The 11,350-nt window shown below is 40.3% G+C and overlaps 2 protein-coding genes across 4 annotated transcripts; both read right to left on the bottom strand.

The window, feature by feature from the left end:
- Positions 1-450: 450 nt before the first annotated feature.
- On the bottom strand, positions 451-6,400 carry LOC116256971 (transcription factor GTE9-like). 3 transcript variants are annotated; one of them, XM_050078207.1, is made up of 11 exons: positions 6,134-6,400; positions 2,674-3,841; positions 2,503-2,566; positions 2,293-2,430; positions 2,113-2,195; positions 1,948-2,014; positions 1,778-1,858; positions 1,561-1,679; positions 1,398-1,464; positions 1,165-1,274; positions 451-1,078 (listed from the first exon to the last, which is right to left on the bottom strand). In XM_050078207.1, the coding sequence occupies exons 2-11, from the start codon at positions 3,736-3,738 to the stop codon at positions 824-826; spliced, it is 2,049 nt and encodes a 682-aa protein (XP_049934164.1). In that variant the 5' UTR covers positions 3,739-3,841; positions 6,134-6,400; the 3' UTR covers positions 451-823. The 3 variants fall into 3 exon arrangements, with proteins under 3 accessions (XP_049934164.1, XP_031489391.1, XP_049934166.1); XM_031633531.2 differs by having other exon boundaries at positions 2,122-2,195; XM_050078209.1 differs by having other exon boundaries at positions 2,674-3,750.
- Positions 6,401-8,552: 2,152 nt separating this feature from the next.
- LOC116245622 (glutathione S-transferase F9-like) lies at positions 8,553-10,038 on the bottom strand. The gene is made up of 2 exons (XM_031617081.2): positions 9,789-10,038; positions 8,553-9,146 (listed from the first exon to the last, which is right to left on the bottom strand). The coding sequence occupies exons 1-2, from the start codon at positions 9,982-9,984 to the stop codon at positions 8,704-8,706; spliced, it is 639 nt and encodes a 212-aa protein (XP_031472941.1). The 5' UTR covers positions 9,985-10,038; the 3' UTR covers positions 8,553-8,703.
- Positions 10,039-11,350: the final 1,312 nt, after the last annotated feature.

Below are 11,350 nucleotides of genomic sequence, written 5' to 3'. Positions count from 1 at the left end.
AAACACCTTACCAATTGTTGAAACCCGGAGAGCCCCGGCATGTTGATGACATAGAAGAATACATGTAAAACTTAACATTGATAACTTGGACAGTGTGCGAGAGAGGTTGGCGGGTGAGACGGGTAAATTGCCCCTTGAGTTGATCGACTTTAGCAGAGGCTATCCGGCTACAAAGGCCAAACAACAGCAGAAACGTTGAATCGCCGGAGATAAAACTTTGAAACTTTCACGCAATTTGCTTCACAGGTGGAGGTATGGTGGTAAGGCAGCGCACTTAGAGTTTCACTCTCAGATCGTAGAAACCAAGCTTCGTTTGTTTGAACGAAATGCAAAATGCATGCAACGGCACAGAATTATCATGCAATGATCTTTCAGTTACAATCTTTCTCAGGCCAAGAGCAAATTCTCTCACCACCTTCCTATGGAGTTACAAATTCTATGAGAACACTATTGAGCATACAGTATACAGTCTTTTTATTGTTTCTTACGCATCACGTACGGAAATACCGACTACACGAAAGTATGGTTCCCCAAAGGCCCAAAGTGAAAAACTACCAGATCCCTACAAAATCTCGGTTCACATCTGTAATACCTGTAATAAATAGGGACTCGGGTCCACGTGCCCACTACCCTAATATGTGAACTAATCAGTCACTCACCTCACCAAATACACATTCATTCTACGAGCCACAACCATTTACAATCATCCTCATACCCTCGTCCCTACCAGATTGCTTTCCAAAAAAATTACAATCTCCGGGAAACCAAAAGAAGAAGAAAGACCATGTTATCTGCAGAAAACAGCAAATCAAGGCTTAGCAATCTATCTCTCCCTCCTCCACATCGCCAGTGCCAGCTGCATAATCTGGGAAGGAGCCTCATCATCTTCAAGATCCTCATTTTTCATGAACAACCCCAAACGTTCCAATGGATTCCCTCCTGCAAACACTCCCAATCCTTCCAGACCGGATGCAGGGCTCCCTATTTCAGTGCCCGAGCTCATTCCTTGTGAGTAGCCAAACTGCTCAAGATCCTTCAAGATATTGTCATTCTCATTGATTTCAACAGTTCTTTCCATCTACATCCACGGATGACAACAGAAATACACCTTCATGTCACAAAATTCACAAACATGTGGAAGAACCAATGAGAAAAAGCACTCACGTTCTGTAGAGCAAGCCTAGCTGCTTCCCTTTCTTCATCTCTCTTCCTCTTGGCTTCTGCTTCACGAGCCGCTTCAGCAGCCCTGACCTGAGCTTCAATTCGAGCCTTATCTGTCAATAGCAGAAAAGAAAAGATGTGTTGAAGTGAAAATTGTGTTGCAGGTAAAAAAAAAAAAATCTTTACAAGTGCTTTCAGTTTACGTAAAAAAGTACAAGTCATATCCACAATAATACCTTCCAGGTGCCTCCTTTCCATTTCTTCCCTCTCACGACGCATCTTTACAGGATCTCTCTTCTCCCCCTGAAAGCAAAACATAAAATTCAATTACAACAATTGGAATAAAATTTGACATCCTAAATGTGTTTACAGGAATCCATGTTGCAAAATAAATCCCACATTGTTCAGAAGGGTCTTCTGCTGAGCTTTGAGAATGGTATCAGCAAATCGGCTCTTCAACATTGCAGCACGGAGAGCTTTGCCAGGAGAGAGTTGCATCTCTGAAGTAACGCTTCCACCTGATTAAGGAATGCCATACTAAGTGTCTAAGTCAAAAGAGCATGTAGTAGAATAAGGCATACGATCAAATTGAATTACAACTCCAAGCTATGATAACCTTCTCCAGATGCACCAACAGAGACAGCAGCTGTGTTAGGACTTGATTGTGTATTCTCTTCATCCAAAGCACTCACAGCTCCTGGAGTATTTCATACAGTATCAAACTTAGCAAATCATATAACTGCAAAAGAAAATCTCCTTGATCAAATATCAAGTGATTGTTCCCACCATCTGTGTCAGGGTCCAGGTGGCCACTTTGCTTGTCGGCAGAATTAGCATTACTTGACAATGGATCCTATGTAAGCAAGTAAAAATTGAAACTTTAAGACTTTAAAAAAACTGATAACAATACCCTTTCACATGTTTAAGAATGGAACAAGAATGACAGCTAACCCTAATTACCAAATGAAGTGAGTTAGCACCACGAGCTCGATCTCGAACTGATCCCCTGTCTAATGAACTTTCAGAATCCACATCTGAGCCAAACCAAACCAACAGGATAAAACAGTAAGAGAATTTACTTGAAAAACCAAAACCCTATGTTGCGGAAGAAAATCCAGAAAAATATCTCACCACTCAAAGATTGGGTGAAATCATTGCGACCACAGCCACCTTGGCAGGTTTTGTCACTACACATGCCATTCATGCAGGCTGTCAAGCTCCTACATGCTTTTGAACTTAATTGCTCATCCAAAAGACAGCCATCATCATCTGTGAATAGCATACAGTCAATGTTTGACGTATACAACAGAAGAAGGTTCAAATAGCATTGCACATCATTACCTTTGTGGTCAATGCTACAAGTGCTACGGCCACAAGGTCTTAAAGCATTCCCTGTATCTGCAGACTGTCACAGAATAATGTGCCACAGGCCACGTAAGTACTTGAACATAGAAACATGATGTCATGAACGTAACAAAAAGTGTGACAAAACTTCAGGAACCGCAAGCTCACTTTTGCTGATCTTGCCTCCATATAGCTCTTCACAATTTTTTGCAACTCCCACGCTGTGTCATTATCAAATGCATCGATGTCCACTACAATCTCATCTCCGTTGGGTCCAAGTGATCCAAACTTCTGGAGGAAAGAAAGCAGTTCCGGAGGAAGCTTGCTTCTAGATATGGCTGTTAGGTCCTTCTGCAGCTTCAGCTTATCAGCAGATGTCATTGGCTTCTTAAATGAGGGTTCCAAATAATAGATAGGCTCTTTGCGGGCAGTCTTCCGAGGCTTCTCAACCAGCTTCCTTGCTGGCTTCATATTTGGATTTTGTGTTCCTTCTTGGCTTTCCTTCCTCCACTTCTCCTCCAAAGTCGTCCATTTCTTATTAAATATGCCATTCAACGATTTTGCCATGATATGGACATCATTACCAGGAGGATTGTATTGCATGGCATTGGAGAAAGTTAACCGTACATCAGAAGCAAAGTCCTGAACGCCCAAATATAATTTGCTTTCGAGCTTAGACTTGATTGTACCCAAGTCCATTGGCTTGGTAATGATGGTAAAATAGTCAGGAATATTTAACTTCACAGGGTCAACTGGATGATTAAACACCCAAGCAAATTGATGACTCATTAACTTTTTTAATAGACTTGCACACTGTTTCATCATATCACCATCAAGTCTTGGCCTTTTATTCGCAACCCTGTGTTCCAAACCTTGAGGAGGATCACGCTTTACTCCTGTGACAGTGGACCATGTAGATGCAGTTTGGGAATGGTTCCTAATTTTCTTTTCTCTGAGCTCTACGAATTGGTTGTCTTCACATTTCTCACTCACAAAAGCACAATCTGGAAGCACCGCATGAGCAAGGAGTTTACAACTATCAAGAGAACCCAGATCCTGAAGACAGTTAGAACCAATATTTTTAACTGCAGATCGAACATGTGCCAGCTCTACCATCAGCTTCTGCTTTAATGACAGCCTCTCACCAGCCGACATGCTTGCTAGTAAAAATGTCTTTAATGGGGCATCATGAATATTTATATCATCAGATCCACACACAATATTCCGATCCATGTATATGTCTCACTGCAAGTTCAATGAAGCTGTGAAAGCATCTTTTCAATCCAGATCTCCTAAAAGAAGAGAAACTTGAACGAGGAGCAAAAACTCTCACTCCCTGTTCATATTTCATTAAATGGATTTCTTTCAGAAAGAGATCACAAGCAGATTCCAACAGATAATGAAGTCATAGTAGAGGTTGTTGATACAATAAAAACTGGCACATTAGACGGTTAAGAGACACTTATCACATTTATTTATTTTTTACAGTATGAAACACTTTGTGAATATCACTCATAATTTACTACCACTATAAGTCACTAGTACAGAGAAAAACAGACATACCATATACTGCATGTGTAACTTAAAAAATGTATTTGGAACTTTTATTTCCTCCAAAATAAAGGACCAATAACCTCACAATTAGCAGGAGATTCCCTAAGAGAAAGAAGGCATACTAGGGTAGTTCTTCTGTATAATCACTTATCTACTACAAACAAAAACATCAAAAAGCATGTAATTGGCTGCACAAAAAAAGACTTTTGCTGCTCTTATGCCTTCATGCATAGTATAGATTACATTCTAACAAGCAACTTTGATATTCTCAGAATAAGATTAAATTGAAAATTTTACTGTTATTGGTTAGTCCTTGAAAAATGTATGCTTTACCAGAATGGGCTAAACTCAAACTCAGGTTGTCTAAGTGGATTTTGTCTATGAGCTAGAGCTCACTATTCTCCACTAAAAGAGAATCAAACTCCAACGTCCCAAGACCAAATTCCTGTATTTCATTTACTAGCTGCATATGCATGCACTTAGAAGGGAGGAAGAACAGAGAGATCCTCATTCCTCAGTAGCTTTCAGTTCAGGATATAGACTAAAAATTAGAACCACAATAAAACTAGGACAGGTTGATCGATGGAAATTCAAAATCAAGTGCATGATCAAGAACCACAAGAAAATTTATTAATACTTTCGAATTTTTTTATTTTTAAAACATATTTCTACATCATTAAAGTTTGTGCATTCCTTATAGCAATTCAATGTTTTTTTTTTTTTAAGTTTCAGCAAAATTTTAAGTTTCAATACCGTTGGTAGTTTAACCATTTGCCACAGTGAATTATAAATAACATTCATAGCAAATATTCTCCACTACTAAAAGACAATTTTATCCTGAATTCAGTACATTAATTAATCAAGTTATGATGCAGCTTGAATCAGCACTAGTCCAATAATAATCCATGATATCAGAATTAGATTCTTCACATTTGAGTCTTCGCACTTGTTATGACTTAACCTCTCGTTTGTGCTTAAAATTGCTTTTCCATCCCACATTTGCGATTTTCAACCTCTCTAAAATTCACGCTGAATTCACAAATTGATATAGTCTCTTGTTCATCAACTTTTTTTAGGATTAGTAACAGTATCAAATGGACATCACATCTTATCCACGCCTATGAAATATGTTCATAATCGTGTAAAACAATGTAATTTAGTTACCCATCTGAAACCGCAGTTCTTGAATGATTTTTCCCATTTAAAGAATCCTTCCGATCTTCACATCCGTACCTTTCACTATTTTAATTGAATAGTAACTGCATCGAATTATTTCGTAGAGGCTTAGGAACTTTCGATGCGGCTCGTTAAGATAAGGTCCACACTGTTTGCGCCAATTCATCGAGATTCCGCTTGCCTTAGGTATTGTTTTGTCGTAGACTTGCACAAGACAAGACTCTTTGATTAAGTGTTGCCCTACACAGGGGCGTGAACCTCTGCGTATACTAGAAAAGTAGAAGACTTTGATTAAGAGCACTGCAGATTGACTGTTATTAATCTCATACCGAGATACAAGCAACACCCAAACCAATGATCATCTATTTTTCGAATCCACCTACTACGTAACATAGACTCAAAAAACATCCTGCTTGAAGCTAGATAAGCCACCAGACATTATCCCTAAGAGAGAGTCGTCTCCCGACATCCTAGAAACGAAAAACCCAGATCCAGAGCTCACTCCAGTTTAAATCACGACACAAGCGAAAAACGACCAACAATGACAAGCCATAAGGCTAAGGAAATACAGCTGACAACAGTAACATAGAACACAGAGAGGAGAACTCCCAAACAGACTAGGATGGAAAAGTAAGAACCGAAGAGAATAAAAACAAATCAACCTAGGGCTTAACGTTCTCGTTCCCAAACGACGGCCAGGAAGAAGGTAACAACCAGGATTCACAAAATCCAACCCACAAGACGCAGGTCCCTCAACTACACTTGACTACCCAAAACTAGGGTTTCCAGAAAGCCCATCGCCAAGGACGACCCATGATAAGAAATTGAACAGGGAAAAGCTCCCGCAAGAACTAAACTAAAGCCGAAAGTGAACAAAGGAAGATCCCGTAAGACTGACCTTCGGGCTTCGTCGGAAAGCGGTTCCCAATCGATCGATCGGTCGCCGGCGCTTCCGCGGTTGGGCGTCGAAACGCAGAACCCTAAAAGGACAGATAGCAGAGAGGAGGAAGAGCGCGACGCCGAGGAGGACAACGGAAACCCTAGAACCTTCCTGCTACCGCTCCTCCCCCTCCTCCTCTTCCGCGAGGGAACTCCACTCCCCCCCTTTCTCTTCCCTCTCCCGCAAATCGCGCGACGGCTGACGAGGCGAGCGGCTAAAAAAAAAAGGAAAGAGGTAGACTCGCGCCTTTCTGGTACTTATAGACGAAGAGCGGGCCGTCGAAATGGACCCTCGCGTACGGACCCCTCCCACATCCGACGGCCACAATCAAATCCCTTTTGCCAGCCTGGCAAGAAGATGGTTCATCCGTTCATCACGATTAGATGGACGGCTGATATCATGTAGCGAGGGTTTTGTTTCTAGACTCCCCCTTCGCCTTGGGATCACAGATGAGCGAATTTCCTTCGCGAGGGTGTTACGCGCTTTGGCCGCGTTATATATATCGCCTTTATTTTCACCATTTTTTATCGTGAAATTTGGCAGATGGCGTGATTTTAGAAAGTAAACGTTAATATCTTCTAAATTAACGCGTTTTTTACGAAACACATGGACATCAGCCTCGTTATTATGGTTTTGGGCATTTTTAATATGTTTCGAAATTTAAAGTAACGTTTTCTACAATATTTATCTTAATTTTTTTTTTTCATTTGAGATTTCATTTTCGAGTTTAACTTGGACGTCAACTTAATTTACAGCTTAGATCGTATCTTCTTTACTGAGGTTAACCTCAGACTTTGAGTTTCTAAAATCAAATCTGGATCTGACAACGCCAAGATCTGATTAACTTTTACATACAATCAAGGCAAATTCAGTCAGTTAAACTGCCGACAGATCCATGTTTGATTAGGATTTGAATCCTGCTTTTAGATCTGAAAAACGAATTGCTTTCTCATCGTCGGATATTTACCCAACTCATTGACGTTCCTACATTCATAAGACAAAGATCCGGGTTTACGAATTTGTTTTTCTTCAAGAGCAGGCTCATTAACGGATTATTTGTTTGGATCCATAATACCCAATTGGGTACAATACAATTGCATGAGTTTGCTTTGGCTTGTTAGTACTTTTCTCAAAGAATTTAGTGAATTGTTTGGCAGCAGGAATGCTATGGGAGTGTGTGATGAATCTGCCTAAAAAACTAAGACAGATTCATCGCACATTAGTTTTATTATTTTTTGAATTGTTTCAATCTTTAGGGCAAATTTATATTGCTATATCTAGTGAAGTTGTTTCAAAAACTACGACAGATTCATAAAACCCTATAACATAGTCTTTTGGCATTGAATATGTTATAGAACCAAACGACCCCTAAGAAACATGGCAATCATGATCCAGGATCCCATGTGACTGCATAGTGGATTAATGCAGCCTATATATATATATATATATATATATATTATATATAGGCTGCATTACTAAGTATGTTACAAGCAATGAATCCTAACTATAAAAGCAATTCTCAGCACCCAGTATGAGTTCTAAAATGGATTCGAACTTAAAGACATATAATTTAATAGATAATAGAGGGAATCCCTCTTCGAGTGGAGTGCATTTATTTTAAAAATGATTGATGACAATGTCAGTTGGAAAAAAAAATCCAAGGTTGCCGCCTTTATCTCTCCAAGTCTGTGATCAATTGTTTACAGGTAAATAATTAATTAAAGTGCCATTTGAACTGAATTTTTAAATAACCAAGACCAACTGGAGAACAGAGAGAGAGAGATGGCTTGGCTTGAGTGTTTTACTCAAGAGAAAATTTAGGTAATCGAAGATATATTATCGGTTTAAATTATTTTCCTACAGTCAAGGAAGGGTAGTTCTTGTCATTGCCTTCATTTTTCTATAACCATTGAAAAGAAAATGCGTTCTCCGAGATCTTCACCGCCATTAATTTCCGGCGAAAGGCCAAAGAAAGGATCCCAAGTTCCCAGCAGTATAAATGACGTCAAGATGATGGTAGCCGTTTGTTGGCCATAACTAACGGCGAGGATCTTCTGATTATGATATATATAATTAGTTAATCAACTAACAATTCATGTTGATTACCTTAAAAGGCTATATTATAAGACCAATTTTAGCATGCCCATAATCCGGGAGAGTGGAGATAGGGACTTTAAGTTTATTTCCGAGCAATGGGTCGTAATCTTCTCACTCACTCAAAAATTATAAAGAGATCAATCCCATCAAATTCAAGGCTCATTTCCTAGCAGTGGGTCATAATCTTCTCACTCACTCAAAAATTATAAAGAGATCAATCCCATCAAATTCAAGGCTCATTTCAGAGCAGTGGGTCGTAATCTTCTCACTCACTCAAAAATTCAAAAACTATAAAGAGATGAATCCCATCAAATTCAACCAGTTCTTCAAAACACACAAAAAAAAATTATTTACTAAGGTAAAGATCGTTGCTCTCAAAAGGAAGAATGAAGTTCAACTACTTCAAATGAACAGTAAGGCCTGAAATCAGTCTACTTTAGCTCCAAGACCTTCTTCCAAGAAGGCCTGCTGGAGATATCCTCCCACCACAAGCTCACGTGCTGCCTGCCCTTTACCAGCGACTCCTTCCCACAGTCGTGAACCAGGTAATGGATCAATGGCAGGTGGGTCAGATCAGCCAGGCTGAAGAAATCGCCTCCGAGATACTTGCTCTTCGACAGCCTCTCCTCGTAGACGTCAAGAACTTTGTTGAGCTTCTCCTCGCTGCTCTTGATCTCCTCTTCATTCTGAGGGATCCCCAGCTTTGAAGCATACATCAGCTGGAAGACCAGCGACAGCGCCGGCGCGTTGAAGTTGTGAGATTCGACCTCCAGCCATTGCTCTACCAATGCCCTCTCCTCGATGGTCTTTCCATGGAGATCTGTTCCCTGGCTGGAGTACTTCTCGGAACAGTATCTGAGGATGGCCCTCGATTCTGCAGGTATGCCGAACAAAGGAAATGGTCAGAGAAAACATATCATGTTTTTCTGTTTAATGATCATCACATTGAAGTCAAGCCCCTCGTTGGTGGCATTTTCTGGCAAAGCCCGTTATAATTACAGAAAAGATAGCTTATAAAACTCTGCGGCCATGGCAGAGAAATTCTGAAAAAGAATCTCGCGAAGCGCTGCAACTTTTTTAACAAAAGCAAGAAGTCCTGAAACGGCACATGCAGAGTGCAACCGAAGTTTTCCTCTGCAATCAAAGGGATCCTTCTGGTCCATCTGATCTGCTTTTTCCATGAAAAAGATTTCCTTTTAGATGCAAAGTTTAACTATTGGTGCTGAAGAAACCTGTCACAGAACACTTGTCCTGTTGTCCAGTTTCTTCTTTTGGGCATCTCACTTTGAAGCTCAAGGACACTTTCTGAAGCTGACGCACACCAAGAATTTGTGCTTATGAGATGCACAAGTCACGCAGAGACAGAAGCCTCTATCTTTCTCTCTCTCTCTCTCTCTGTCTAGCTAGTTGGTAGATGGCAGCAGTGGAGGTTATGCAGAAAGAAATGCACACGTTCATACTAGAGAGATAGAGAGAGGGTGTGTGTGTGTGTGTGAAGAGTGAATAGTGTAGGTACCGAAGAGGGTGAGGTCGCCGTCCTGAATGACAGGGACAAGGCCAAAGGGCTGGAGTTGAAGGAAGTCGGGATTCTTGTGCTCGCCGGAGAAGAGATCGACGTTGATGAGCTCGAACTCTACCTCCTTCTCAAAGAGGCAGACCGCCACCCTCCTGGGTCCGGCCGCGAACCCGGGTCCGTGCAGCTTCACCACCATCTCTCTCTCTCACACAGTACTGGACTACTGGTGATTCTTGCTCCCCTACGCAGCCATGAACATGGGTATTTATAGTGACAGAGTGGTGGAGCAGAGGTGGCCATGAATCTTATCACTCCCATTAAAATAATCACAAGTAACATTATTAAATCACAAAGATAGGTTGGCCGGTCAAAAGATGAACGCAAAGTTCTAAATCAAGGACATCTTCAACAAGTTCAGACCAACGGCGTCTAACTTATCGCCCAAGGCGTTCTTGATGCCGCTCATCCTCACAGAGATGGACGGCATCCAAGGCCTCCCCATGATGTGAACCTGCTCACAAGTCACAGTGTTCACATTCGCTTTTCATTGTTAATTAATAGGTCTCAATGGGATGCCCTCTATAACGATGACTGTCATTATGCTATATATCTTTATTATTAAGAATCCACATCTATCTTGGATATATATCTTTATTATTAAGAATCCACATCTATCTTGGATCGGAATCTACTAAGTATCCAAATTGAAAAATTGTATATGTTCTACAAAAATATTGGATTCTTAATTAAACTAAAGTAGGGAACTGCACTTGCCTGAGCCTTTGATATTCCAACTGTTCTCTATGATCCAAACTAAGTGCAATCAAGTGGTGAAGAAGGTCAAGAATTTGATATTTGTTGGTGAAAGAAACTCGATTAAAAACATAGGACCCTTAACTTGGATCAGGATCACATGAGAGGAAGGCAAAGGGTAGTCGTAGATGGCTTTCATTATTGGGTTTGAAAACTCAAACATAGAGCTCTGTGCTAACATGCTGAAGAAGCCGCAGTCAAAGGAAGAAGGGAGAAGATGAGGCCACTTTCTCAGCTTTTAGGTGTCTTTCCCATAGACTTGTGCCTCGCTTTCACATGGCCCTTATGTTGCGCTGCCGCTGCCCAACTCTTCATCTGTATATAAAAACAATTCCGATTCAACCACATTTTGGAACAAATATATATAAATGGATGCATGTAGACCTTTGGGGCTGAACCAAGTATATTTATTTATTCGCTTCATCCATCCTCCCTCATTTATATTTTCAGAATTTTCTCTCTTCTGGTCTATATTTTATCTATAATTTCAAAAGATAGACAATTTTTGCAATAAGGGTCTCGGCTTGTATAAAAACTCTCAAATGATATGATGAAGTACACTTTCATTGACCAGCGAAACAAAAGAACTTGTTCACCAAAAAACAAAGATAGTAAACTGGGTTGGAGATAAAAATGATGCTAAAAAGATAAGCTATAGTTTTAATTTCTAGGGTTAACAATGAAAAGTCGCTCTTAATCTCAAAGTAAGATAATCTTTTTGAAGCATTGGTCGGACCAGAAAATATGTC

This window comes from Nymphaea colorata, chromosome 1 (assembly GCF_008831285.2).
Source record: "Nymphaea colorata isolate Beijing-Zhang1983 chromosome 1, ASM883128v2, whole genome shotgun sequence".
Lineage (NCBI taxonomy): Eukaryota > Viridiplantae > Streptophyta > Magnoliopsida > Nymphaeales > Nymphaeaceae > Nymphaea > Nymphaea colorata.
Note: the sequence above shows the minus strand (reverse complement) of the source record. Positions and strands in the feature narration are given on the sequence as shown.

What these genes read in the sequence shown, in the direction of transcription:
- LOC116256971 (XM_050078207.1), bottom strand. Translation starts at nt 3,738, where the DNA reads ATGGATCGGAATATTGTGTGTGGATCTGATGATATAAATATTCATGAT. An exon ending in TGGAGGCAAGATCAGCAAAA is followed by an intron (nt 2,567 to 2,673) that starts GTGAGCTTGCGG and finishes ATTCTGTGACAG; the next exon opens with TCTGCAGATACAGGGAATGC. An exon ending in AGAAGACCCTTCTGAACAAT is followed by an intron (nt 1,465 to 1,560) that starts GTGGGATTTATT and finishes TTTTGCTTTCAG; the next exon opens with GGGGAGAAGAGAGATCCTGT.
- LOC116245622 (XM_031617081.2), bottom strand. Translation starts at nt 9,984, where the DNA reads ATGGTGGTGAAGCTGCACGGACCCGGGTTCGCGGCCGGACCCAGGAGG. An exon ending in CGGCGACCTCACCCTCTTCG is followed by an intron (nt 9,147 to 9,788) that starts GTACCTACACTA and finishes GCATACCTGCAG; the next exon opens with AATCGAGGGCCATCCTCAGA.